Source organism: Pinus tabuliformis, chromosome 2_1 (genome assembly GCF_031772625.1).
Source record: "Pinus tabuliformis cultivar Carrire ecotype Pingquan chromosome 2_1, CPIR1, whole genome shotgun sequence".
Classification (NCBI taxonomy): domain Eukaryota; kingdom Viridiplantae; phylum Streptophyta; class Pinopsida; order Pinales; family Pinaceae; genus Pinus; species Pinus tabuliformis.
The window spans coordinates 279,448,008-279,471,433 of record NC_142299.1 but is presented as its reverse complement, the minus strand read 5'-3'; the positions used below and the strand labels follow the sequence as shown (position 1 = coordinate 279,471,433).

General features: G+C 37.7%; 1 protein-coding gene across 1 annotated transcript; it reads left to right on the top strand.

Annotated features, from left to right (window-relative positions):
• Nucleotides 1-20,495: 20,495 nt before the first annotated feature.
• Nucleotides 20,496-21,164, top strand: LOC149199853 (uncharacterized). The gene has a single exon (XM_089400742.1). The coding sequence runs from the start codon at nt 20,496-20,498 to the stop codon at nt 21,162-21,164; it is 669 nt and encodes a 222-aa protein (XP_089256868.1).
• The last annotated feature ends 2,262 nt before the right edge of the window (nt 21,165-23,426 follow it).

Sequence of the window (23,426 nt, the reverse complement as noted above, 5' to 3'; positions counted from 1 at the left end):
TGTATTATATTCGTTTGTAAGGTTATTCTTTGGATGCTTGTAATGCATGTTTCTTTAACCTGTATTAAGACAATTGAAATATTTCGGTTGTTCTAGTTCATATGCTTTCAAAAATGTGTTGTATCAGTTGTTAACATTGTCTCGCCTGTGTGGACTACTCCATCTGACACTCGATAGAACCATTCTCATAAAGTTGTTATAATGATCATCACACTCATGTGGACTATTCCCCTGGGTGTTTTACATGTTATTTGTTCACTCTGTTTTGTGTGACTGTCGCATCTATGTGGAATACTCCGCTAGAAGCTGCGCATGTCTTGTTGTGTTGTGTCTATCTAACAGAGTTCGGATTATTCCCTTTCGACTTGAGATTTACTCTAACCCTCTCCTTCTGTAGTGAAAGAACCTTGACACAAGTAACATTAAGCACTCACCAAGTACGTGAACCTCATTGTTCGAAGAAAAAGAAAACCACTCTCATGTGTTGACAAGCAAGAGCTAAGGCAAACCTTTAAGATAATGGAAATCGGACAATCATACTGGATGGGACTCCTACACCAAATGGTGTGAGGTCTTGTTGGGATTTCATACCGAGGATATCCCCTGTATGTTGGTAGATCTAGTACCATCTACAAAGTGCTAATGCTTCATATAGTTGTCGACAAAATGAATGCAAATCAACATAAAACATTTTCCTTTGTAAGGATTTTTCATTACTTGTTATCCATTGTTTACCCATGGAATAATTGAATTACGGTTCATATCTTCGTGGTGGGTTTCGGTTTTCCCGTCATAAAATGGTTCATAGAGATTGAAATATTCGACGAGTGAGGCCATTCTTAGGCTTTGCAAAGCCTTATCCTGCATCCCATTGATTTTTTTCACTCTCCTCTTCTTCAACAATTCCATATCCTGCAACCCAGTGATTTCATTCCATTTTCTCTTCTTCATCAACTCAACAGCCAAACCCCCATTTTCTACAACCTTATGGCACAAATCATGTGCTTGCTCTCAAAGAAGCAATGTAATGACAACAACATAGGAAGATCCATACTGGGTTTCCTTTATGCCTGAGACAAGGCCCTTTTGGTAGAACTTCTTAACACTTACCAACTTTTTAGTAATATGGGTGGACCAATTAGCGACCTTTCTATTCATGCCTTCTTCAATGGCATCAAGAAATCCATAATTGCAATGGGAAACACTAGAAATTATAGAGAGATGCTCCATAACATAAAAAATTTCTTACTAATAAGGAATTCACTTCACTTATCCCAAGATCATCACAAAAGCATATATTTTTCAATATTTAAAAAGATAATGTAACCCTCTCTCATAACATACTTTATCGAGGATTCCTATTCAACTCTATCTTCATATCCTCACATTTGGAAGATGAGAACCCTAGGTCAGATTGTTGTTTCAAATCTGAATAACAACTTGGAATAGCCAGAGGCATTGTCCTTTTTGGGGTGATATTAGAGTTAGATTTTGAACCCCAACTTTGCTTCTGAAATTGACTGGACTCTCCACCAAAAGGTTTAGTTTTAAGAATTGATATGGGAATATGGTCCTTCATCAAGAAAGTCATCAATTATAATGATTTCATGATCAGATGGGGAATTAGTAGAATATGGAGAATGAGTCTTTATTTGGCATCTTGTGCATGCCATTTTTTCTTACATTTATGGGGTGTTATCACAACCAAAAAATTGCCCCTGGATTCAACCCAATTAAGTATATGAATTTACTTGTCCATATCAATGTTGACTTACATGAGAGAAAGTGTAGGGAAAACATAACACTGAAATATGTAGTTATTGATTTAAAAAACATTAAAAATTGGAAAATACAAATCTAATAACAAATCTCCCAACATTTTAACCAAATATATGGACTTTCCATATTTTGGATTTAAGCAATTAAAGCTTTAAATTTTTAAATTTTATTAAATTTTCTCAATCGTGTCAATCTTCACCCTAGAATGTGCCTGAAAAAGAGATGTAGTTGAATTAGTTCACAAGTACCAACAAACTAAACAAATGTAGAAAAATTAAAATAAGCACACTACATGTCCCTTCCCTTCTGATCAATGACATTCTCTCCAAATGAGTCATCCATAGGAATGCGAGTCTTATCCTAAAAGGCTTCAAACTATCTCATTATGTGTCTCATGCTGCTACTTTGATGTGCAAAATTTTTACTTATAACTAACAATATAGAGTGAAAAACAAACTACAACCAAAGCAATCACTGAGATGGTTTCAAGCAAGTGCCTATTAGTTAAATACCTCAATTCAAGGTGATTAAGTATATGAATTTACTTCTCGATATCAATGTTAACTTACATGAGAGAAAGTTTGGGGAAAAATAACACTGAAATATGTAGTTATTGATTTAAAAAAACATAAAAAAAAATGGAAAAAACAAACCTAATAAAAATTCTCCTGGCGTTTAATAAAATCTATGGACTTTCCATACTTTGGACTTAAGCAATTAAAGCTTTAAACTTTTTAATTTTATTAATTTTTCTCAGCCCTATCAGTGTTCACTTTGGAATGCGTCTGAGAAAGAAATGTGGTTGATTTAGATATCCAGTGCCCTACCGTGGAGGGTACTCTTCTCCTACTCCTCGTGTCCCCAGTGCTCTTTCTTTGCCTAGACTTGCTAGACTAAGACTCTTTTGCAACCATAAAGTATGATTTATTTGCACCCCCTAAATCTTCCTTCTTGAATCAGTGCATTGCAGTTGCAGGGCTTTACTTTTCAAAATCATGTGCTACTCCATTTGGGTTGCAGAATAGGGAGGCTAGAGCACAATTTTTTGAAGATACACCAATTGCAACGTGCAAGACTTGATTAATTAAATATCAAGTCAATAGAAGGCATGTTAGGCAGAGAACACATTCAATGTTTAGAATTTATTTTCCAAATGTAAGCCATCAATTTCTTACTATGTTGCTTGTTATGTATCTAAATGACAGCACAAAAATGAAAGAAATTTCATTAATACATTTATGCAAACAAAGGTTGCTGTTACTATGCCACAACAAAGAATTCCTCCATTTCATGTGAGGTTGGAGCACTCCTACCTTCTTTTTGCATTATCATGTTTGTTGTGACACATTTGAACAGTATGGTTAAAGGTTCCATCGAACTTTTTTTCTCTATTGCCAATAAGAAATGAAGGCTTTACTGCACTATGAACAAACCCCATAGTATCAAAGCTTGCAGACATTCTCTCTACGTAATTTGATATATACAAATATATAAATTTGATATATAAAAATATGAGATGAATATAATTTGATCTATAAAAATAAAATTCATATAAAATTCTTTAACTTATTTATATAAAATTATAAATATATTTCTAAATAATTTTTATCTTCTTACAACTCTTTTCAATTTAAAAATTTTATGGCTGTCTCATTTTTAGGGCAAGTGCTAGTTTAAACCTCTAACTTCATACGTTGAATGGCTGACAATAGAGTTCTTTATTTGTTTTGGCAAAATGAAAGTGAATTTTTACATCAAAGGTGTTCTCTTCGCTAGATTAGATTGGGTAAACACTGTTCATCCCAACCAATCCCAACATCCCATTTTCATCATCCTAGCAAATGCAAATATGACGAGTGGTAAAATTATTGTTGGTTTCACATATCATTTGAACATTTTCCCAGTGCACAGCTTGTACGAGCAAGGTCGAAGTCAGGCAAGCAAGGCCACAGTCTATGAGTTGGCCATCCAACTCTACATCATGTGTCAAAGAGAGAGCTTTTAGCGGCTCAACATCCTACGTAGAAGACTCCCAATGATCGATGTGTCATTCCAGGCACTCTTAACATTTGCATTAACTCGAGACAGGGATGGGATTTGAAAGGAAAATTTCTTGTCATGGAGTTATTTTCTCGTCAAATAATGGTAAGAAAATTGCAAAACCGTCAAGTTCCTTTGTTCAAACTGTGAATATTGTTCTTTTGTTGAAACTGTGAATACTAGTGAGGAGGTGCGAAAACCGTCAAATTTGATGCGTGTGTCTGTTTCGAAATTCCAACCCTACTCGGGACCTTAGTTGACTCAACCTGCCTGTGAAAATCATATAGTCGAAACTGACCCATTGCACTTTCTTATAGTCAATCCTGACCCTTGCCTGACCCATTTCACTTGTATGGGTATTTTGATAAATACTCGTAATAATGGTTCCAACAACAAATTTACTAAAACCAAAGAGAAAATGAATTGTTTTACATAGCAACATAGTCTTCATTTCTATCTTCCAATTTGAGCAATTTTTCACTCAAAGATTCAAATTCAGAAGCTTCCAAACTTGAACATTGTTTGGAATTTGACCATTGGTAGCTATTAACACCACCACTCGTAACCTCCTCGTTTTTTTAACTTTCAATGGTTTTGAGTACAAAGGAACAACCTCATTGCCTATGCAGCTTGATCTTTGCTCCAATTCATTTCTAGGTGGAGGGATCTCAACTAACGCTTTCCTTCATTTCTAGGTGCAGGGATCTCAACTGAGGCTTTCCTTATCAATTTGCATGCTTTAATGGCATCCTTAGCTACTTGACTGTTGTTATTGGATTCGGTAAGATTCAATTTCTCTGAGCTACTACCAAGTTTGAATTTCTCAGTTTTTGTGAGAGCAAATGCGAGATCAAAATTATTGGGGTGCACATCCTTATTAGTCTCCAAAGCCTCAGACAAGGGATCCAAGTTACCCTCAAATCCATGCTTGTCATCCTGTGAGCCCTCGGTTGCACCTATTCAAATATCGATCTCAAATTCAACTTTCAAAGGGACGTCGCCATCTCAATATTATCCTTAAAGAAGCCTTTAGGAAAAAAAAAACCATTCTTGTCAATTCAGACAATGGATCTTTGACATACCACACAAATCTATTTGTAGCATCCCCAAAATATCGAATAGCTAATGAGATCCATTTATTACAACTATTGTAGTGGGCATGCTAGCTGAGAATGCCTTCCTTAATGAATCTGAAGCTTCGGCTAAATAATCATATTAGCTGCCATTCAAATAATACATAAGTGTCTCAAGAACCGCACTCTTGTGGAAATTCCCATAATTGTGCAAAATTGTATTGTCATAACAACCTTCCATTCAACACCCATCACAGGTTTTCACATTCCCTATGGCTTTATGTCCTCTATTCCCATAATTAGGAACACCAACAATCCCCTTACCCAATTTAAATGCCCCCTTGCCCAAGGTTAAGCCACTATGGTATGTATCAGTATGTTTATAAGTCCCTTTTATCTTCATTGGAACTCTATGCACATTGCTTCTATTCCTAGAATTAGGAACACCAACAGCCCCTCTTACCTAATTTGAATGCCCCCTTGCCCAAGGTTAAGTAACTACGGTGTGTATCAGTATGTTTATAAGGCCCTTTTCTCTTCATTTGAACTCTATGCACAATGCTTATATTCCCAAAATTAGTAACACCAATAGTCCCCTTACCCAATTTAAATGCCCCTTTCCCCAAGGTTAAGCCACTACGGTATGTATCAGTATGTTTATAAGCCCCTTTTCTCTTCATTTGAACTCTATGCACAATGCTTCTTGGAAGCTTGGAGAAACACTCCCCTATGCTCTCCATTTCTATCATGAACTAACCCCACAAGTTCTCTACCATTCGTTATTTATTTAAAACATCATCATCATCACGATGCTATTGAGAATAATGCTTAATTAGTTATGTAAATTTCTGACAAATTAGTCAGCAGATTTTATGTTCTCTGCAAAATTAGGGCAGCAAATTGTTAGGGTGGTCAGTGCTGGAAATTAGCTGTAGTGCCAGTAGATTTATTTCAGAGTTGATTAATAATCATTTTAACAACAATTTTACTATATAAGAATGTAGTTAATGATTCAATTAATATATGATATTTACAACAGTTTTTAGCTCACACAATAACTGTGTTTTATTTGTTTTATTTTATTTTATATATGTATTTTTCTTCATAGTTATGTTGGCTTATCAGCTAGCTTAAATAAGTCATTTCATATTCTACAAGTGGTATCAGAGCAGGTAAAATTGTTTTGGGTTAAATTTGTATTGTTGGAATTTCGCCAAAGTTAATCATGTCAAATTCTAACCAGATGCTAGTTCTAGAATTTGATGGGAACGATTATGATTATTGGTGCATTAAGATGCTAACATTTTTTATTGGAAAAGATTTGTGGGAGATTTTTGAATTAGGATATGAGGAGCCAACTGATTGGAATTCCCTTACATCCAATGAAAGAACAATAAGAAAGGAAGCAAGGAAGAAGAATGTTGAAGCTTTGTTTCACATTCAGATAGCTCTTGATAAGAGCTTATTTCCAAGAATATTAGGAGCAAAAACTGCCAAAGATGCCTGGGAGACTCTACAAGAAGCTTACCAAGGTAGTGATCAAGTTAAGATGGTCAAGCTTTAGACATTGAAGTGAGAGTTTGAGAATTTGAAGATGAAAGAAGCTAAAAGTGTGAGTGACTATTGTGTGAGAGTCAAATATGTGGTCAATAAAATGGCTACACTTGGAGAAACTGTAAGTAATGAAGTTTTAATTAAAAAAGTATTGAGATATTTAACACATAGATGGAATCATGTTGACATAATCATGAAAGAAAGTAAGGATTTGACAAAACTACAGTTTGATCAATTGGTTGGATCTTTGATGTCTCATGAAGAAAAATTGAAGGACACTTTTGAAGGTGTAGAGAAAGCTTTTTCCTCTAAATTACAAATTACAAAGAATGAAGATGCAAGCAATAGTGGTGCCAAAATAAATCAAGGTCAAGGTAAATGGAAAAGCCAAAATTCTTCAAGAGGTAGAGGAAGAGGTGGCTCAAGTGGAAGAGGTAGAGGTAGATTTGATAAGGGAAATGTTCAATGTTATTATTGTAATAGGTATGACCACTTTGAAAGAGAATGCAGATTGAAAGAAGGTAAAAATGATAATTATGCTCAAGAAAGTGGTGAGTATCCTCCAGATCACTTATTTTTAGCTTATGCCAAAGGTGAAAATACTAGTAAAGATGTTTGGTAGCTAGATTTTGGATGCTCTAATCATATGACAAGGAATGAGAAGTTGTTTTCAGCAAAGGATGGAAGTTTCAAATCCAAGATCCAGCTTGGTGATGATAAATCATTGGAGGTTGCTGTCAAAGGAGCATGGAGGTCCAAACAAAAGAAGGCATAAAGAGTATTCATGACATTTATTACACTCCACAATTGAAGCATAATTTGTTAATCGTTGGGTAGCTATGTGAGAAAAATTATAAAGTAGTCTTTGAGAATAAGACATGTACTGTCTATGATAAGAATAAGGGAAATAGGGTGATCACTATTGTGCCTATGAAAAGAAATAGGATGTTTCCCTTGAGGTTTGACGAACATAACATCAATACTACAAATATGGCTTATGAGGATTCAAGTTGGTTATGGGATCTCAGGTATGGGCATTTAAATTTTTACAGTTTGAAGTTTCTAACCTCACATGCATTAGTTTCTGGTTTGCCCAAGGTAGAAGAGCATAAGGAGGTTTGTGAAGGATGTGCTAAAGGAAAACATGCAAGGGAAAGGTTTCCAAAGGGAACTGCATGGAGGGCTCATCACCCATTTCAGCTTGTTCATTCAGACATATTTGGTCCTATGCAGACTAAGAGTTTGAGTAAGTCATCATATTTCATCACTTTTATTGATGATTACTCACGAAATTGTTGGGTATGTTTTTTGAAGGCCAAAATTGAAGTCCTCGATACATTCAAGAAGTTCAAAGGCCTTGTAGAAAATGAGAAAGGGTGCAACATCAAATGTTTGTGGATTGAATGTGGAGGCGAATTCTGCTCAAAAGCTTTCCAGAGTTATTGTGATATGAATGGCATCAGGAGGCAGCATACTACAGCATACACACCCCAACAAAATGGCATAGCTGAAAGAAAGAATCGTACTTTGGTTGAAATGGAAAGATGCATGTTACAAACTAAGGTATTGAGCAACTCTTATTGGGGAGATGCAGTTGCTACAGCAGTGTACATTCTCAACCGTAGCCCCACCAGTGCACTAGAAAAGATGACTCCTTATGAAACTTGGTATGAAAAAATGTCTAATATTAATCATTTCAAATTTTTTGGTTGTTTGGCTTATGTGCATGTACCTGATCAGAATAGAAAAAGGTTAGATGCAAAGAGTGAGTTATGTAATTTTATTGGATATAGTGAGACAAGCAAGGCTTATAAATTTTATAATCCTCTAACCAACAAGCTTATTGTCTCAAGAGATGTAATTTTTTATGAAGGGGGAGTTTATGGTCATCAAAAAGTCCATGTTGAGAAGAAAAAATCTATTTTGAATGATGATGTAATTATTGATATTGATTATGAGCAGCCAACTAATGTTTCTGTAACTAGTGGGTTGACTCCACCAAGCAGCCCTTCATCAATTTCTTCAACATCAAGTTCAAGTCCAACTTCTTCTCCAAGTTCTACAAGGAAGGTAACAAGATTGAGTGATATTTATGAGAGGAGAACAAATCAAGCACATGAAGAAAGCCCAATAGGTGAGATAGTCAATTTTTCTTTATTAGCCAAGGCTGATTTTGAACCATCATGTTTTGAAGATGCATGTACTAATGAGGTTTGGATGCAAGCCATGAAAGAAGAGATGGATTCCATTCAAAGGAATGACACTTGGAAGTTGACAGAGCTTCCACATGACAATAAAAAGATTGGAACCAAATGGGTCTATAAGAATAAATTTAACACTGATGGGAGTGTTGAAAGACACAAAGCAAGATTAGTTGCTAAAGGATTCACACAGAAGTATGGAATTGATTATGAAGAGACGTTTGCACCAGTAGCAAGACACGGAACCATTAGAATGTTGATTTCATTAGCATCTCAGAAAAAGTGGAGCATGCATCATATGGACGTGAAAAATGCCTTCTTGAATGGGTACTTAGAATAGGAAGTACATGTGGAGCAACCATAAGCTTTTGATGTGGAAGGAAACGAGAATAATGTCTAAAAGTTGAATAAGACTTTGTATGGCCTCAAGCAAGCACCAAGAGCATGATATGCAAAGATTGATGGATACTTTCAGGAAAATGGCTTCGAGAGAAGTAAGAGTGATCCTACCCTTTACTACAAACAAGAAGGTATTGATATTCTAATCATAAGTTTGTATGTTGATGATCTATTGTATATGGGTAGTAGTTCTAAGATAAATGATAAATTCAAAGTTGCTATGATGAATGAATTTGAGATGAAAAATCTAGGCATCATGAAATATTTCTAGGAATGGAGGTTTATCAAAGTAAGGATGAGATTTTCATTTGTCAGACAAAGTATGCACAAGATATGATAAATAATTTGATATGCTTGATTGTAATCCATCCCCTACTCCATGTGCTCATGGAGAGGCGTTATGTAGAGATGATGGTGTTGATTTAGTTGATGAGAAAACTTATAGAAGTATTGTGGGGAGCTTGATATTTCTAACCCACACAAGGCCTGATATTACATATTTAGTTTCACTTCTTTCAAGGTATATGAAAAATCCATCTGAAATACATATGAAGCAACCAAGAGGATTTTAAGGTATGTGAAAGGCACTCTAAATTTTGGTATTCATTACTACTCTTCTGAAAAGTTCAATCTTGTTGGAATTTGTGATTCAGATTCGGGGGGTAGTCTTGATGACTGTAAGTCAACATCTGGAAATTGTTTCCCTTTTGGTTCTGGTTTGATTACATGGAGCTCAAAAGAACAAATCATTGTTGCCCTCTCATCCACAGAAGTGGAGTATATTGTAGTTACCTCAGCAGGTACACAAGCTCTTTGGCTCAGAAAAATTTTGGAAGAAATTGGAGAAAAACAAATTTAGCCAACAATGATTTATTGTGATAATATAAGTGCCATCAAGTTAGCAAAGAATCCAGTTCATCACAGCAGGAAAAATCATTTTGACATGAAATATCACTTCATTAGAGATTTGGTGTAGAAGAAGGATATTGAATTGAAACATATAAATACTCAGCATCAGCTAGCAGATATCTTCACCAAAGCAGTTGCAAAAACTCAATTTTTGGCACTATGAGATAAGATAGTAAATCCTCATTAATCATTAAAGGGGAGTGTTGGGAATAATGCTTAATTAGTTATGTAAATTTCTGACAAATTAGTCAGTGGATTTTGTGTTCTCTGCAAAATTGGCACAACAAATTAGCTATAGTGCCAGTAGATTTGTTTCAGAGTTGATTGCTAATCATTTTAGTAACAATTTTACTATATAAGAATGTAGTTAATGGTTCAATTAATATATGAGATTTACAACAGTTTTTAGCTCACACATTAACTTTGTTTTATTTTTTTATATATATATGTATTTTTCTTCATAGCTATGTTGGCTTATGAGCTGGCTTAAATAAGTAATTTCATGTTCTACAAATGCAATATATTTAAGCTTTGCAACACCATTTCAGAACTAAACAAGCTAATGCCTAACTATCATTCAGCCCTGCAACCCCGTGAAAAAAATTGACAACACCAAATTCAACTCTGGACACATCTGAAAACCTTAACCGAGATGAAGCCAAGAAATTTAAAAAACAAATCTACCAGCTGGTTTTCCATACCCTCACAAGATGAGCCTGAAAATGTACACAACCCCAACCAAAGAAGAAAGCAATGTATTACAGAAAGTATGGAGAAGCAAGGTCAAGAATGAAAACCTGCACGACCAAAGGCTAAAAATCTCCTACCGAAGAAATAAAACCCTCACAGGTTTTGCTCCTGCAAAGCCCCTCCTCCTTACATACCTCCATTGAGACCTTCTTCTAACACACTACAAATTTATTGCTCGTACAACTCTTGCAGACTATGAGAAGAGACTTCTACTGCTCTTGTCCGTCACTACTACGATTCTCTTTTCATCGATGGCCGATGAAATTCGTTTGCATTTAGTCGCCCCTCCTCTTTTACCTTCAATGGGAATGTTCCGAGTAGCAAAGGAATGAAAAGCCAAGAGAGTGTAAAAGGTCATTGATTGTGTGTTTCAGTGCCGATTTGCATTCATCCCATGTTGATGATAGCAGTCAAACTGAAATTCATATTGTGACATGGTATTGGATGTCAAGTTTGTTGTTGCATAGACACCTAACAGGTATATATGAAAACACTTGGAAGCAATTTCTCGACTTCATTTACAACCACTTAAGTCTAATGTGTGTTGATGGTAGACTTGGAAGCAATTTCTCGACTTCATTTACAACTACTTAAGTCTAATGTGGGTCGATGGTAGAGGAAGGTCGCGTCAAATTCATGTTTCTAATGTTGTATTTTGAATAGAACACATTTTCTTCCTAATTCTGTTTTTTTTATTCGAATTCTTCAAATTTTATAAGCATGTTTAATTTTTATTTTCAATTTTGCTGAATTTGTGGTAATATTTAATTTTTTTCTTGATTCAGTTGAACTTGATACTATGTGTTTGGTTTTTTTTTTCCTTCTTTAGTTCTTCAAAATTTATAACCATGATTTTTTTTTCCTGCCGAATTTGTGATAACTATGTTTAATTTTCTTCCACATTCTGTTGAATTTGGTAACTATGTGTTATTTTGGATTCTCAATTCTAGGAATTTGGTAACCATGTTTAATTTTTGTCTTCCCAATTCTGCGGAATTTGTGATTATTTTTTTCCAATTCTGCCGAAATTATGATAACTATGTTTACTTCTTTTTTTTTCCGACAATAAATAATTTTGGATTCTCAATAACTGGAAAAAATGTGTGAACTATGTTTACTTTTTTTCAAAATATTGCACCTAAAGTGGTGATTATTGTTTCTCTGTTTCTCATTATCAACGAATTTTGCTCTGTTTATCAATATCAATGAAACTGCTTTCTTTTTTAACCACATGGTGAATTGGTAACTGCCAATCCTCATCTATGGGAAACCCAGGATCTATCTTCCTAGCTGCCTCTATAACACCAGTTGTACATCCAACTACCTGTAAGTCGATATACTAAGATCCTATGATTTTAGCAAGAGCTAGATTCATGTGCCACCAAGACGGGATTAGGGACTCTGCCCCTTTAGCTATCACCACAGCAGGCCAGTGTACTCAATAAGATTTGAACTTTGGTCTCCCAGGGTTCACCCAAATAAACCTACCATCAAACCACACATCATTGTACTTCAACAAAACGGTTAATGAGCATCGCATCTGAAAAATTAAAGTCACGTGGGATAAAATTTTGCAAAGCTATTTATAAAATTGGAAGAAACGCACGTAGGACAAAATGTATAGTGTTATACTATTTGGAAGACGTTGGCATGTTCTTGGGCAATTCAGATTAAGATTTTTGGCTCTATGAGGTTCTCTTCCTGGGATTCATGTTGACAATTCAAAAATCCAGAAGACATTAAAAAATTCTAAAGATAAAGTTATTAGAAAGAAAAAGCCATTGACCATTCAAAACTCCAAATCAAATTAAAAATCCAAAAACTAGATTTATTAGAAAGTAAATGATAGAAATAAATCGATAAAGTCATTGAGGAAATACTGTTGCTCAAAATATATTAGGGCAATACTAGTTCGGTAAGGCCATTTTGGACACAGGTTAGGAATTTTTGAATGACTGCACCCATGCTGCAGATAATATCAATTTAAATAAAATTATAAGGAAATGACATTAATATAATCGAAGAAGATAAAAATAATATGGCATTTGCATCGTATAGGAACATTACCTTTTCTGTTATAATAGTAATGTTCTTAGAATTTAGGTCGGATATTTTTATGTTTGAAACGGAATGAGTTAAAGCTACCTACTGTTTACATGAACCTTCATCTTCATTTCTTATAATTGACTTTAAAATGAAGCAAGGCCATATAATTTTGCGGGGAAATTAGGCTTTTCAAAGGAAATGATTTGCAACAGTGAATAATAATATGGGTGATTTGAATCGGATAGATCATATGGGTGATGTAATAAGGAGCCATCTTGTCACACCCCCAAGCTGGCGGTAGTCTTTCAACCGCTCTTAGCGAGGTGCGGCACCACCGAACACTTTCTTTTCACCAATACTTATGTTCGTGGACTACGCCTAACCACTTACTCGTACATAGTTTGTGTTTCGCAACCAAGTATTATTATGTTATCCTTTATACCAATGAACACCCACACACATTAATTATCATCAGCAATTATACATGAAGAACACAATTGCACAGTATAAAGGGAGGGGCAACTCCCTGAACAATGAGTTTGCCCGATAATATATTATACAATGTTTCAATATTACAATGCTTTACAAGTATACTTGGAAACCCCAAGTTTCATACTTAGCCAAATTTACAATCTTCGGCAAACTCGGTTGCCCAACTCGTCGGCGCCTCCGCATGATCGCCGCGGTCGGCTAAGAGATTGCACAACTGATAGAGCTCGCCGGGCACCGACTTACTTCGTGCCACCTCTAAAGGAAAGGTGAATAGGGCTAGCTGGTGATCTCATTCGATTGGTTCTATTTACCCCACCAGAGGACTTAGACCTGTTAGCTTTAATAACCCTTCGCTCACCTTGTCGCATGATCATGTTGTTTGCCCAACTTGGGCGTTCCTCCAAGTTGCCACACATGGGTGCCTCTACCCGAGACACACCTCCGTTCACAATCTAAACACTTCTTCGAGTCACCGTGCACACTTGCACGACGGGCGGGCACTCACCCGAGTCACCCAAGAACGCATGCCAAGTCATCGCACAAACCGGGCGTCACACACCCGTGCACACCTCAACCAACCGTCGGGCGCTCCTGCCTGTGCCCTTCACCCAACACCAAGACAAACGACTTGCTACCGTGCGGCCTTGCCCAAGAATGGGCGCATCTCCAACCTGCGCCTATCTCCTTTGCTACCACGCACTTCGACCTGCGTCTATCTTATTTGAGCGAAGATGTTGTGCGATGGTTGAATGTCCAAATGACTTCAACGCAATGTTAATATATACAAGTGGTAGGGAAAATTCTTGGTTGCCCAGCCGACTTTCCCAATGCCCCTACTCCGTCGTAATCTCGCCCAAAGACATGTCGTCTTGCCCATGTTGTAGGTCAGCCGTGGGTTGAGCGTTCATGCTCCCCACACCTCTATAAACCATCGTCACTCTCTCCCTTGTGCGCATTATAACATATAACGCTATCGCACATGAAGTCCAGCTCACACGCCATTGTTCAACCTGCTACTCATTCGACCTTCTAACCGCACGCCCTCTCCATCTGGTCGCGGTCGTTCATCAGCGGAATCGCAGGTCGTTACATCCTCCTCCACCTGAAATCATTTTCATCCTCGACAACATACCATCCTGGTAGCCATCCACCAAGATCACCATCAATGTCTGTCTCATCCTTGGTCCATGATGTCAACTTCTCCACATACTGCAAACATCCCTGCAACATATGTAGAACTTCATCTCCACCATGTGTCGTCCTTATCCTGTGAACTGTCCTCCTCATCTGCCTGATGCTAGCATCTCTCCGTGCACTTCCGGACCCCATGTTTGAACTAGTGGGGTAGCTAATCCAACTGTCACACTCAAGTCATGAGAGTGAACATCCTTATGCCTTCACCAGTCTATCTCGGATTCTGCCACATCCTGGACTCACCAAGAATCTCTCCACCATGTTTAGGTCCATGGAAACTCCATCCCATCTACAACATGTCATGATGCTTGATGCCAAGCCATCCCTGCACCATCTGCCATACCTGCTCAACCTGTTTTAAGGACTCACTGCCTTGAGCAGCTAACAATGAACCCCATCTTCTTGTCATCTAAGAAGATGTGGAGGGGGTAGAGCCTGAAGGCTCACCCTCACTAATCATCTCAACCCATCTGTCAGGATCTTCTATCTCAATCCTCTGTAGATAAGTGACCCGATCCTCCTCCCGGACATTCGACCTCACATATGCCTCATCATCATCATCATCACGCTCAACCACTTCTAGCCTTCTTGACAAATCCAAGATACTATCTGAAAGTGTCCTGACAGATGGACAACCGCTTACTCATGATTGTTCGGTAAGCTTTGTCTCAACCGTGGACAACCGCTTACTCATGTCTTCCATCTGCTTCTCGTCCTCCATTTGCATCACTGCCAACTTACAATCAAGCCTTGTCACTCCAATGGTTGGTACACCAATGGGTACATCTTCCCTTCCATCGTAAATGTACATCTTCCTCAAATGTGGAACAATCATAGCATCGAACTGTTTCATGAATTCTATTCCCAGCACAGCCTCATAGTCATCAATCCACACTATAGTGAATTCGACCTTCCCTGTCCACTCACCAAGTGTCGTGTCCACCTTTTCAGCTACACCAAGAACATTATCAGGAGGAGAATTGACTGTCTTCATCTGTGCCTTCACCGGTACAAATTTTAGCCCAATTCTTCTTGCAGTATCTTCACCCATGAAGTTTTGAGAGGCCCCACTATCCACCATAGTGAGTATATCAGCACTCCCAACCTTCATCCGAACATACTCCAACCTGTTCCTCTTAGTATCCCTCTGAGAGACCAGCTCCATAGCAACAGTAGCACCAAGTATCTGCATCATCCCCACAGAAGCTTCTTCATTCTTCGCATCAGATTGTGCAATCGCAACCACTTTCGGTCTAGAAGGACAATTCTTCACCGTATGTGGTCCAGCACATATCCAACACTTCAAGACTTTCTTCGTCTTCGAATTATCATCCGATTTCGAAGCATCATCCTTCTTCTTATCTTTCGAATTATCAGACTTCTTCTTCCTATCATTAGAAGTCTCATCATAATGCTCCACCAACCTGTCCACAACAGCAAAAGTTTCCTCAAGTGTTCTAATCCTCTGCATCTTCACTTCATTTCATGCCCAAGGTTTCAATCCAATAATGAAATTGAACACCTTGTCCCTCTCCACCATTTTAGGAAGTTCCAGAACCGCACTTGCAAACTCCCACTGATATGTCTAAAGGTTTCCGGTCTGCTTTATGAACTTAATTTTCATCCTTGCTTCCCATGTTTCATCCTGAGGACTGAAATGGGTTTGCAAAGCTTTCTTCATCTCATCCCACGAAGTAATGTCACCAGCACTGCCATTGGAAATCTGATCCATCCTCCTTCGCCACCACATCTTAGCATCCTTCGTTAAGAACTGAGCAGCTACCTTGACCTTCGTCTCATCATCGGATAGACCCAATCGTTCCAAGTACTGCTCCATGTCCCATATAAAGTTGTCAAGAGTCTTTGCACTCCTTGTACCATCGTAAGATTCCGGTTCCTTGACTTTCACATGAGGCACTTCTCCACCTGAGTTATGCCTCATGGCCTTCTTCAACATTGCGATCTCATCTTTGGCTTCGTCAAGAGATTTTCGCAAGCCCGCGATCTCTGTAAGACCTTGGTCTCTTGCCTCTTCAACCTCCTTGACCATTACTTCAAGTTGTGTACACATAAGATCAGTGTACTCGTGTTGAGTCCAGAGTTCATCGAGCTCTTCCTTCATCTTCGAATTGGCCTCTTGCTCTTTATCGAACAAGTCCATCTTCCTAGTCTAGGAAGCTTCCAAGTCCTCCATCTTCTCCAACACTTTTTCCATAAGTGCCATAGTAGCATCCTTCGTACCATGACTAGACCCAACCTGAGATTCCACTGCCATTGCTAACAGCTTCCTTCTTCTTTGCGATCTAGTTTCAACCATCCAACAGCTTCACCAAGTTGCCTGCAACCTGAACCAACCCTTGTTCCACTTGTATGTGAAACAACCTCCTTCACCTGCAAGTACCTGCTTCACTGTCACCAACTGTCAAGCTTCTTCAACCCTGAATCAGCTTTCGTCTTCCTGCAAGACTCCTCCAAGTCTTCAGACTAGCTCTGATACCAACTATCACGCCCCCAAGCTGGCAGTAGTCTTTCAACCTCTCTTAGCGAGGTGCAGCACCACCGAACACTTTCTTTTCACCAATAGTTATGTTCGTGGACTACGCCTAACCACTTACTCCTACTTAGTTTGTGTTTCGCAACCAAGTATTATTATGTTATCCTTTATACCAATGAACACCCATACACATTCATTATCATCAACAATTATACATGAAGAACACAATTGCACAGTATAAAAGGAGGGGCAACTCCCTGAACGATGAGTTTGCCCGATAATATATTATACAATGTCTCAATATTACAATGCTTTACAAGTATATTTGGAAACCACAAGTTTCATACTTAGCCAAATTTACAATCTTCAGCAAACTCGATTGCCCAGCTTGTCAACGCCTCCACGCGGGCACCGCACGACTCACCAACCCTTCGTTCACCTCGTCGCACGATTGTGTTGCTTGCCCAACTTGGGTGCGCCTCCAAGTCGCCACACATAGGCGCCTCTACTTGAGACACACCTCCGTTCACGACCTCAACAGTTCTCCGAGTCACCATGCACACTTGCACGACGGGCGGGCACTCACCCGAGTCACCCAAGAACCCGTGCCAAGTCGTCGCACAAACCAGGCGTCACACACCCATGCACGCCTCAACCAACTATCGGGCGCTCCTGCCCGTGCCCTTCACCCAATACCAAGACAAACGACTTGCTACTGTGTGGTCTTTCCCAAGAACGGGCACATCTCCAACCTCCGCCTATCTCCTTTGCTGCCACGCACTTCGACCTACGTCTATCTTATTTGAGCAAAGATGTTGTGTGATGGTTGAATGTCCAAATGACTTCAACACAATGTTAATATATACAAGTGGTAGGGTGAAGTCTTGGCTGCCCAGCCGACTTTCCCAATGCCCCTACTCCATCGCAATCTCGCCCAAACACATGTCGGCTTGCCCATGTTGTAGGTCAGTTGTGGGTTGAGCGTTCATGCTCCCCACATCTCTATAAACCATTGTCGCTCTCTCCCTTGTGCACATTATAACATATAACACCATCGCACATGAAGTCCAGCTCGCACTCCATCGTTCAACCTGCTGCTCGTTCGACCTTCTAACCGCGTGCCCTCTCCATCTTGTCACAGTCGTTCATCGGCAAAATCGCAGGTCATTACACATATGATCCTATAGTAGATGGCATTTTACTTTTCCATTAATTCAATGAAATCTAGATTGGAAAATTTCTATTTTGTAAAACCTTGGCCTAAACTCAATTTTATATATATATATATATGGCATCTAAATTAATTAGTTTAAATAGATTTAATTTAATGTAAAAAAATTATGGGAAGGGAATTTCATATATATTCTTAGCATGTATTATTGGTTTAATTTTATGTAAAAGCATTATAGAAAGAGATTGAAGATGAAATTTTAAGAAAACGAATATAGGATGCATTTTTATTGTGAAATTTTATTTTAGTAATAAAAAAAAAAAATTATGAATAAATTTTTTTTTAAATTAAAATATATAAATAAAAGATAAATTAAATTTTAAAGAAGAGTAAAATTAATATTAGATAAATATATAGGATTAATTTTTTTCGTTATCATAAAATATAAGATTGAATTTGACAACGAAAAAGTATATTGTTATGTGATGTTGTTACGACGCAAACTTATTGTTATGGCAATGGAAGATCGAGAAAGTAATTTGGATACATTTCCTGAATTTGTATTATTTAATGTTTTATAAATTGTATCAATATGAGCAATTTATAAAATATTATAGCTTGTTATTTATTTTCAAATATGATTTATGCAATTTTCACATTTCACTGGGTAAAACTAAGATATATTTAGTGATTTAATTTTTCAAGATGATTTTCCTAAAATTTTTATTTCTTTAGTGTATTTTTGCATTTATAGAGGCAATTGCTAGTCATATAACACTGTTTCTTTCCGCAATTTTTTTGTCCTAAATCTCTTTCCACATTTCTTTTCATCCTAAATTTTCTATTCCTTGGGTGTACTTTTGCACCTCTAAGAACAATTACTAGTCATATATCACAAATTCTCTCTGCATAGAGGTTGCGAGATGTGTTCATCATTTTTGTTTCACCATAATTGTGAAACGCAGTGTCTATGCAAGTGCCAACGTCCTCCAAAGTTGGGTTCTTCCAATGAGGGTAGGAATTTCAAATGGAGTCGTTTACGGAGGTAGAGGAATTGCCTGGACGGCCAAAAGTGGTTGGAATTCGGACCTGCAAAAAATTTCAAAAAATCTTGTAGATGCAGTATTTGAATCTTGTTTTTAATAGTGGAAGTGGATTCAGCACCATGAAAAACCTCTAGGTCACCTAAAATTATGAAGTTTGACCCTTTTTACTTGGATTTACAAAAAGTCCTGCCAAATAATTTTTAAAATATAGTTGAAATTTCCAAAACTTTCATGGCAAAAAAAGCATAATAATTAAACTACCATATTTCAAATGTGACTCACCTGTTAAACTTGACTTTCTTCAACTCCAATGTATTTGCTTTATTACATAATATTGATAAGTCTAAGGAAAAAAAAAAATTGCTATAAGCAAATCACCATGTGACGGGTTGCCTGTCAAATTCCATCCCCACCTCCAAATTGTCTCTGGGGCATAATATATCACGTAGTCTAACGAGGCGGAGGAGTTGTCCAGAAAGTTATGAAAATTCTGGTCATATTTAAAGAAAATCTTGCAAGGATTTTTGTTAATGCAAGTTATAGTTGTTAAACTTCAAAATTTTAGGTGTCTTGGACATTTTTGATGGTGTTGAACCCATTTCCATCATCAAAAACACAATTCAAAGAGTGTCTCTACAAAAAATTTTAAATTTTTTTTACCTAGATTCCAATCACTTTTGACTGTCCCAACGAGATTCCTCTGCCTTGTTAGACACTCCATAATATATTCATTAAAGCCCAACTTATGGAAATATAAGTCTATATTCGTTAAAGCACAACTTATGCAAATAAGTCTATATTCGTTAAAGCACAACTTATGCAAATAAAGTCCCTCGAAGACTAGAGTAGGTAGACGTCCCCACAGAGCTTGGAATTATATACGAAAACAAAACAAAGATGAGGTTCTCCTTACCTCGTCCATAATGATGTTTTGGTCCCCCGGAGGTTTGAATTATGTAGTCAAACAAAAGAAAGATGAGGTCCTCCTTCTCGTGTCCATTGGATTTGGAGAATGATGTTTTGGATGCCCAGGAGAAAGAATTTGAAACTCCATGGATGCCCACTCATTCTGATAAAACTAATGGGGAATCCACAAAGGTAAAGCCGACGGTCTTGCACTATTCGGAGAAAAGGGTGGATGGGACGAATCCAGTGAATATAATACAAAAAATGGACGACTGGTTGACTAAGTAACGTGGACTCCTCTTACTTACCCTAAACCTTTCATGTCTCGCTTCTCTACTCCATGAATACTGCTTCTACAATTTATATATATAAAAACGCCATTTCTGCGTCCTTTCTTTGTGTCTGCAGCCTTTGCTTTGCACATAACAGGCGAAAGAGAATATGGGAAACTATACGTCCTGCGTGAGGGTGGGTAATAACAAGGAAACCATCCAGCTGGTTTGCTCAGATGGTACCCTTAAAATCTTTCGCAAACCCCTGAGCGCAGCCCAAATCATTGAGGATTTCCCTCAGCATTTAGTATGTCACTCCGAGTCCTTCTACATCGGGCAGAAGACGGCTGCTCTTTCTCCAAATGACCAACTGAAGTTGGGCAGCAAGTACTTTCTTCTACCCCAACACTTCTTTCAGTCCCCCTTATCTCTCCCGTTGCTGGCTTCCTTAATATCGCCACCACCGCCCACAAACGTTCCACTACCTAGTAATTCCAGTGCTTTCCTATCAGCTCCGCTCCGCCGAATTGAACGTGCTTCGCTTCTCTGCCACCCCTTTGACATACAGAAGGGCGATGGTGGCGAAGGCCTTCGGATCAGAGTCTGCCCAGAGTTTGTTACAAAGCTTATCGAAAACAGGAGGCTTAACGTTGATGAAGGCGGGCGTGCAGAGGGCAGGGATTCTGTAGATAATAAGCGTAGGCTCTGCCATACTCCTGAATTGCAGAAAGATTATGAGAAGTTGGTGAAATCAAGAGGTCATTGCTGGAAACCGACGCTGGAAAGTATAAGGGAAAAGGAGAAGAATGTTGGCCACAAGATATTCATGAAAAATTAAGAGATACTGACTTATAAACAGCTCTTGACCAGTTCGATGTATGGTGAGTATTTTATTGGAGATTGTATAAATTAATTCAACAGAAATCGTGAAAGCGATGCTGTTCAATATTATACTGTGCTTCCTTCTATAGTTATAGTTTTTCCAACCGTCATAAACATTTAAAAGCATGGACGCGCAGCATTGTCTTGTTCCAGTTCAATTGGGTAAACAGTTGATCTGATCTGATCTAGTGTCTTAACCAATTTTTTCAAATTGGTTGCTTGAAATCAATTCGTCTAATTCAAAAGGGAATATTGCACCGTTGGAGATTGTTTTGTGTGTAACGACTCTTTGTATTCTTAGCCCAAATCATCATAACCACAAACAATCATATGCAATTACAATACTGAGTGCTATAAATTATCATGGTATAACCCCTTTTAGCACGAATTATGTCTGTCAGTATACATCTACTTTAACTTCTGCTGCATGATACATTCAGATGGATAAAATCCTTATGGCGTAAAAGGTTTACATTCTAGGGGTGTGATAATTAATTTACTCCGGTTTGGTTTTGGTGTTTTCTCCGGTCTTACATGTTAATATCTATATACATATATGTTAGTTACATGTTAATACCATGTTGAAGATGGAATATATTATATTTTTATCTTCGGCTACGTAATCCATTGATACTATATTATAGAAATGTTGTCATCAAAGATCTATTTTAATTTCTCAAATATCAATATATTAAAAGTGATTATCTAAATATTTTAGTTAAAATTCACGTATGTAATTTTTTTTGGTTATTAGTTTTATTTTATTTTTGGTATGTTTTAATTTTTAAAAATAAAAGAATTATATATATTTTTGATATTCAAATATTTAAAATATAATAAGAATATGAATAAATATATATATATATATAATTGAGAGGTTTATTGAGCCGAAAGATTTCTTCTACAGTCGAGTATGATGGGTAACTATGTATGTATCTCATCAAAGTTGAAATTTTGCTCATATTGGTTAGCCTACAATTAAAAAAAAGAAATCTAAAAATAGAAAGCAAAAGTTGAAAATAATTATATTATTTTGTATTAATGGAGAAAATGGTTACATAGTTGTAACGTATCTCCCTAGTTTAGGATTAGTTCCTAGAGTTTAGGGGTTTGGTTGCAACTTCCTAATTCCTAGTGTTGTACTTAAATGATGTAATCTTTCATTCATGAATAATAGAGTGTATGAGAGTGATCTCTCTGTTCTGAGTGTAGTCTCCAGGTGCAAGCCTCACCTGTGAGCTACATCTCCTTCATTTTCAATTCTGTTCACATTTTATCTTGGTATCAGAGCTCAGATTGGGTGAGCCTGATCTTGTATCACCTCTTGTGACTGAAGTGCCTTTGTGGCCAGCTTGCCTTGTGGCAAAATTTCCTGTGTGGTTTGAGGTGCCTCTATGGCCACATGTACACAAGAGCTTTGTGCTCAATTGAGCAGGTAGACTGCAGAACACCTGGCTCAGATTCAGATGTTTTTTATTTTTTCTGAATAAAAGGAGATTGGCGTGCTTTTCGCGCTGACAGTAGCGCCAGGAAGCGGAATTGGCGCGACTGTTAGTCTATTAATCGCGCCAGAGCGCCAAATTACCCGATTGGCATGGAAAATCACGGAAAAATCGCGCCAACAAATTTTACTCGCACCGATTTTTTCTTGGCGCGGATTTTTTGCTCGGGAACGCGCCAACCTACCTTTAAGGAGATCTGCGGGAAGCCTCATCTTCGTTTGGCGATTTGCGAAGGTGCAGATCGGAGAAGTTGCAGATCTATCCGGGAGAGGCAGATCGGATCAGTTTTGATCAGATCGATTTTTTGGCTGTATTGAAAAACGACGAATTTGCTCATCGGAGCGGAATTGATCTTGCTGAGTTGTCAGATATTGCCGGATCTGAATCAGTGAGTAGATCACGAGATCAGCAGATCGGTGACAGATCGATTTGAAAGGTATCGATTTTTTGTTACTATTGGGTAGATTCATTTTTTAAATCTGATCAGAATGAGTAATACGATGGAATCTTACCTCCACGAGTCTGGCAAACTCGATGGATCTAACTTCACAAACTGGAAGTTTAAGATCCAGACCTTGCTTGAAGGTGCGAATGCTTGGTCCATAGTTACAGGTGATGAGCAGAGGGTGAATGCGGGGACGCAGGAGCAAGACTGGGATAAGTGAGAGAACAAGGCGAAAGTTTTGCTGAAAATGTCTATGAAGGACAACGTTATT